The following is a 7,293-nucleotide window of genomic DNA, read 5'->3' on the forward strand; positions in this document are numbered from 1 at the left end:
GTGACCATATAAAGGCACAAGGCTGCAGGCTGTGTTATACAGGGAACTCTGAGTATCACTCGTGTATTATAAGGGATAATGTACCCCCTACTGTAAATGATAAGGATATTAGAAGTCACTGAGGGGTTGTTCTGTGACCATATAAAGGCACAAGGCTGCAGGCTGAGTTATACAGGGAACTCTGAGTTATCACTCGTGTATTATAAGGGATAATGTACCCCCTACTGTAAATGATAAGGATATTAGAAGTCACTGAGGGGTTGTTCAGTGACCATATAAAGACACAAGGCTGCAGGCTGAGTTATACAGGGAACTCTGAGTTATCACTCGTGTATTATAAGGGATAATGTACCCCCTACTGTAAATGATAAGGATATTAGAAGTCACTGAGGGGTTGTTCTGTGACCATATAAAGACACAAGGCTGCAGGCTGAGTTATACAGGGAACTCTGAGTATCACTCGTGTATTATAAGGGATAATGTACCCCCTACTGTAAATGATAAGGATATTAGAAGTCACTGAGGGGTTGTTCTGTGACCATATAAAGACACAAGGCTGCAGGCTGAGTTATACAGGGAACTCTGAGTATCATTACTGATATATACATATATATTCCAGTTAGTTAAAATTCTTTAAAGGGATACTGTCATGGGAAAATCGTGCTGCTCCATCAGAATTCTGCACTGAAATCCATCTCTCAAAACAGATTTTTTTATATTTCATTTTGAAATGTGACATGGGGCTAGATATATTGTCAGTTTCCCAGCTGCCCCCAGTCAGATGACTTGTGCTCTGATAAACTTCAGTCACTTTTTACTGCTGTACTGCAAGTTGGAGTGATATCACCCTGCCTTTTTTCCCCCAGCAGCCAAACAACAGAACAATGGGAAGGTAACCAGATAGCAGCTCCCTAACACAAGATAACAGCTGCCTGGTAGAGATAACAACATCACTCAATAGTAAAATCCAGGTCCCACTGAGACACATTCAGTAACATTGAGTAGGAGAAACAACAGCCTGCCAGAAAGCATTTCCATCCTAAAGTGCTGGCTCTTTCTGAAATCACATGACCAGGCAAAATGACCTGAGATGCACCTACACACCAATATTACAACTAAATACACTTGCTGGTTCAGGAATGACATTTTATATTGTAGAGTGAATTATTTGCAGTGTAAACAGTGTCATTTAGAAATAAAAACTACATCATAAAAATCATGACAGAATCCCATTAATGTGCCACTTATTACTTTCATTTGGGAGGGTTAGTTTTCCCTAAAATGCAATCAGTGAATTCAAGCAACGCATGTTCCCAAGGGATAATGTGACATACGAGAAGCGCCACTAACACAGTCTGAGGGACAGTAATAAATAGTCACACACAGCAATATCAGCTGGAGAAGGCGAGCTGTACTGCGCGTGCTTCACAACTAGGAGGCGGGGCTATCCGCTCCTTCCTGTCTCAGGCTCGCGCTTGTGTTGCTTCCGGTTCTGCACGTGTGATTTTGTTTATAGGAAGTGTCAGTCACACGGCGCCTGTAACATGAAGATCAAGCGGCAGAAACACGCCAAGAAATACCTCACCTTCTAGCGCTTCAACTTCGGGGTCCGGGAGCCCTACCAGGTGCTGTTAGATGGTACATTCTGCCAGGCCGCCCTCAAGAACAAGATTCAGATCAAGGAGCAGCTGCCCAAGTACCTGATGGGAGAAGTGCAGCTCTGCACCAGCCAGTGAGTCCCGGGGAGGGTCGGCGACTCAGGGTTGGTGACTCCTTGCTGTCGGAGGGGGAGTCCAGGGCTCTGAGACAGGAGACACTCGCCTCAGACATTAAAGGGGAGCTTAACTTTTAGTATGTTGAAGAATGGCCAATTCTAAGCAACTTTTCTGTTGGTCTTCGTTATTTAATTTTTATCATGTTTTTTAAACGAGACCTATATGTAAAAACCCTAATTTTGTAGGCGATTATGAGTAATATATGGTGTTGATTTGACATGGTGCTAAATATTAATATTATCTTTAAAAATAGCCTTTTTTTTTGGAGCTCCCTATAGATGATCCCTGGTTTAAATGAGAGGTGTGCGTGTCCTAATGGTCCATGCCAGAAGCACAGTAGGACAGCCAATCACAGCCCTGCAGTCACTCAAGCACAGACAGGCTTCAGTTCCCTATCAGGTCCTGCTAGCTGCTGATTGGTTCCTGTCCTACAGTACAGTGAGCTGAGAGCCGCCGGCTCCCCTGCACAGCCTGGGAATTCAGGGAGCAGGAAGTGGAAGAGAGGGATTATTAGGGTTTTTTCAGAAATAGTCAATAAATCAGCCTGAAACACTACTTTTTTAAGCACAATTGTTCTATATATAAATGAGTATAACCCAATGGTACGTTCTTATTTTTACACTAAATGTCTCCTTTAATTATTTGTCTCCTTCAAACCCTTTCCAGCTTTCAATTGGATATCACTGACCCTATAAAAAAAACAACCACTCTGTAAGGCTACACATTTATTGTTATTGCTGCTTTTTATTACTCCTCTTTATAGTCCGGCCTCTCCTATTCATATTGCAGTCTCTTATTCAAATCAATGGATGGTTGCTAGGGGAATTATGACCCCAGCAACCAAATCCTAGCGACTGCAAACTGGAGAGATGCTGAATAAAAAGCTAAATAATATAAAAACCACAAATAAAAAATGAAAACCATTTGCAAATTGTCTCCGAATATCACTCTCTACATCATACTGTTATCTCAAAGGTGAGCAACCCCATTAAATTATAGTTTTCCTTCTAATTAAATGGCAAAAGTAATTCACAGAGCGGATCATTATCTCCCTAATGCTGAGGGCTTAGTTCACATCTCTGGGCTTAAAAAGGGTGTGTGCAGAGTCAGTTGGACTGGGCTCATGGGATATTGGGAAAATCCTGTCTATGGAGTGGGAGGAAGTGGTATAATGGGGGCCCAAGGATTGCAGTTCTCAGCAGTGGCATCAAGAGGAGGCACACAATGGGGTGCAGATAGGATGGGCTCTTGTGGTGAAGGCACCTGGTGGGTCCCGGGTACAGTTGTCCGACTTGGGAACAACTCAATCAGCGCTGGCAGGTTCCAAGCTAAAGGAACAGTAACACCAAAAAACTTAAGTGATTTAAAGTAATGAAAATATCATGTAGTGTTGCCCTGCACTGGTAAAACTGACGTGTTTTCTTCAGAAATGCTACTATTGTTTATATAAACAAGTTGCTGTGTAGTCATTGTGGAAATTGCAAAAAGGCATATGGCACAGGTTAAATAGCAGATAACAGATAACACCATTATGCTCTACAGAGCTTATCTGCTATCTGCTGTGTATTCTGAGCCTTTTCTCCTTTCAATGGCTGCCCCCATTGCTACACAGCAGCTTATTAATATAATCACAGAACTCCTCAGTGACTTCTAATATCCTTATCAGTTACAGTAGGGGGTACATTATCCCTTATAATACATGAGTGATACTCAGAGTTCCCTGTATAACTCAGCCTGCAGCCTTGTGCCTTTATATGGTCACAGAACAACCCCTCAGTGACTTCTAATATCCTTATCAGTTACAGTAGGGGGTACATTATCCCTTATAATACATGACTGATATTCAGCGTTCCCTGTATAACTCAGCCTGCAGCATTGTGCCTTTATATGGCCACAGAACAACCCCTCAGTGACTTCTAATATCCTTATCATTTACAGTAGGGGGTACATTATCCCTTATAATACATGAGTGATACTCAGAGTTCCCTGTATAACTCAGCCTGCAGCCTTGTGCCTTTATATGGTCACAGAATAACCCCTCAGTGACTTCTAATATCCTTATCATTTACAGTAGGGGGTACATTATCCCATGTTGTCCTGTCCACTGTAATGTGTAAAGCCAGTGTATCGCTCGTAACTCTGCTTTACTCTCTGTAACGTTCATTTATAGATATATGCAGGAATTGACATTTTATTTGTATGTTTCATTACAGCTGTGTTATAAAGGAGCTGGAATCCCTGGGCAAAGAGCTCTACGGGGCCAAATTAATCGCCCAAAGATTTCAAGTGAGGAGCTGCTCTCATTTCAAGGATCCTGTCAGCGGCTCCGCATGTATTTTATCTTTGACTGCAGACGGCAACCCTCACCATTATTTCATCGCCACTCAGGTACCAGTGAGACCCGGTGCCATTGACATGCAGCCCTACTTAGTTACTCGCACTGCCTTTAGTTGCTAAGAAACAACTTTCCTTTTGTATTCTTTACCCCACGAGACAACAGGCAGCAGTTTTAAAGGCCTCCTTCCCTCTCTCAGTTTTTGTGCTCATTATGTTTGTGTTTAGTAGTGAACGAACGCCTTAAAATGAATTAGAAATGAAACTTACTTACCAGCCCAGAGGTTCAGCAGTTCTCAGTTATTGTTCACCTTCCAACACTTTTTTCTGTTCTGTTGATTTCAGATTGTTCACCAGAAATACTCATTTTCAATTACTTTCTTTTTTCTATTTGCAGCCGTTTTTTCTAAGAATGAATCTTAAAGGTTAATTTTACACCTTCTGAAGCAGCTCTATGAGAGGGGGGTCGCCGACCCTGTAAACTGTTCTAAACGGATACATTAAGTTGATACATTTGTTATCTTTGTCCCTGCTGAGCAGAATCCCTGGGTTTCATTACAGGCAGCTGTTAGAATTGATACAATAGTTACTAATACTCCAGAGATGCTGCTGAGAAATGTATCAACTAAATGTAACCGTTCAGAATCTGCGCCTGGATCACTGAGCTTCCAGACTGAAACGCCAGGAACAAGAACTTTCAACTTTTCACTTCAATTTTGGAAAGATGGTAACAAATGAAAAATGTAAAGCAATTGAAAAAAAGTCTTTATTTCTGGTGAATAATCTGAAAACAACTGAACTGAAAATATGTTTGGAAGGTGAACAGCCCCACGGTGTCAAAACAATAATTGATTCCAGGCTGATAACATCTCTACTGCTATATGGTAGCAGGGCCGCCATCAGGGGGGACAAGTGGCCCAAGCCTGGCCATGAAGGGGGGCCCAGCAGTGCTGCCATTTTGAAAGAGCCGGGCCCCCCCTTACGAGTGCCCGAGCCGTGCGGCCATTTCTCAATTCCCGAATGCAGAAGTGCTGAAACAATTTTGGGGCCCCAATTTTTTTTAACTTGTATGGGGGGCCCTGGCACCAATGTTTTTTTTTTTTTAAACTTATAAGGGGGCACTGACCATCAATAGCTTTTTATAACTTGTGTGTGGGGGGGGTTTACTATTTTAGCACTGATGTCTGTGTGGTCTTTTAACTGTGATGTGGAGTGGGCGGGATATGGGGTGGGGCTTGGGCGCCAGTGTTGGCGGGGCCCCAAAAATGTTGTTGTACAGGGCCCCGTGATTTCTAATGGCGGCTCTGTATGGTAGGGACACTATAAGATTAATTTCCTGTAAAACCACCTGATGGTATCCTCAGTTATGTCATTGTCACTTCCCTTTAAATCAAAATGTGATTGTTTCTGGTGTGGGCCAAGGAATGGAGTGCAGTCCCCACACAAAATACTAAATCTTAGTGCAGTCCCCACACAAAATACTAAATCTTAGTGCAGTCCCCACACAAAATACAAAATCTTAGCGCAGTCCCCACACAAAATACAAAATCTTAGTGCAGTCCCCACACAAAAATACAAAATCTTAGCGCAGTCCCCACACAAAATACAAAATCTTAGCGCAGTCCCCACTCAAAAATACAAAATCTTAGCGCAGTCCCCACACAAAATACAAAATCTTAGCGCAGTCCCCACACAAAATACAAAATCTTAGCGCAGTCCCCACACAAAATACAAAAACTTAGCACAGTCCCCACACAAAACACAAAATCTTAGCGCAGTCCCCACACAAAATACAAAATCTTAGCGCAGTCCCCACACAAAAATACAAAAGCTTCCTTTTGCAGTGAGTGTGGCTCTTTCCACCAGTTCTACTCTGCTGTTATTCTGATTTTGCTTTTTCTTGATGCACCAAAAATAGAGCTCCCCCTGTATAGTGCAATGTGCAGACTCTATTAGTTCATCATGTTGAATCATCTCCATCAAGTAGATTAGCCTTTTAATCCTGGATTAGATTTCATTGTATCGAGAATCACGTCGATTTTAATGAAGTCAAATAAAAGGCGCGTTTGTTCCCACTTTCTTGTTGTCTTAATCTGATGCTGGTTTATTAGCGGTTTTAAAGGATTAAGTAAATTGAAAGACAACCTTGATAATGCAGCCACTACATTTTCATTTGTTACAGGATCAAGAACTGGCAGCGAAAGTAAAGAAGAGGGCTGGCGTGCCCCTGATGTTTATCATTCAGAACACCATCGTGCTGGACAAACCCTCCCCTAAATCTCTGGCCCGTGTCGAAGCTCTGCAGTCCAATCAGCTGGTGCCGGAGCACCAGAAACACAGTATCAAGCACCTTAAACATGAGCAAGGGGTTGCAAAGGACTCGGAACGCAAAGGAAGGAAACGTAAACGACTGAAAGGCCCAAACCCACTCAGCTGCATGAAGAAAAAGAAGAAAATCCCTGAGCAGCAGGCGGCAGCTTCTACTTCCAGCCAAACAAAGAGGAAGAGGAGGAGAAAGAATGGAAAATCCGCAGGAAGTGAATCCATGGCAGGAAGCGGATAGGATGTGGTGCTGTGAGACTTCCCTACGTTGTACAGTTTTATTTTGTATTAAAACCGGAACTATTTATATTCATTTTCCTTTGTTTTCCTGCTTAAAGGAAAACTTTACCCCCAAAATCAATACTTAAAGGGGAAGTAAAGTCTAAAATAGAATGAGGCTAGAAATGCTGTATTTTGTATACTAAACCTAAACATGAATTTACTGCACCACAAGCCTAATCAAACAAATTTATGCTTTCAAAGTTGGCCACAGGGGGTCACCCTCTTGTAACTTTGTTTAACATTTTTGCAAGACCAAGACTGTGCACATGCTCAGTGTCGTCTGGGCTGCTTAGGGATTGTCATAAATGATCAAAACAGCACAAGTCAAATAATATCTGCCAGAAGCCGATACAACAAGACTGATTAATAATCAGAATATACAGACTGCACTGGGTCCTGTGTTGTCATGTAATCTAATGTGGATATTATAGTTTTTGTATTGTTTAATACAAACTTTCTCCAACTCTGCAGAACCAGTGGCTGCAGCAAAATAATCCTCCAAATAGAATCCCAGTTTATCTGTTTAAATCTGACTCCATGATCTTTGTCCCTGCAGCTGGAGTTGGAAACAGTAAAGGGG

The 7,293-nt window shown here is 42.2% G+C and overlaps 1 protein-coding gene across 1 annotated transcript; it reads left to right on the top strand.

Moving 5' to 3' along the window:
- The first annotated feature begins 1,431 nt into the window (after window positions 1–1,431).
- Window positions 1,432–6,736, top strand: utp23.S (UTP23, small subunit processome component S homeolog). Its single transcript, XM_041567999.1, is given in 3 exon segments — window positions 1,432–1,732; window positions 3,989–4,163; window positions 6,292–6,736. Coding segments are annotated over 3 exon segments (744 nt in total). The 5' UTR covers window positions 1,432–1,544; the 3' UTR covers window positions 6,673–6,736.
- Window positions 6,737–7,293: the final 557 nt, after the last annotated feature.

The sequence above is a fragment of the Xenopus laevis genome, chromosome 6S, assembly GCF_017654675.1.
Source record: "Xenopus laevis strain J_2021 chromosome 6S, Xenopus_laevis_v10.1, whole genome shotgun sequence".
Classification (NCBI taxonomy): Eukaryota; Metazoa; Chordata; class Amphibia; order Anura; family Pipidae; genus Xenopus; species Xenopus laevis.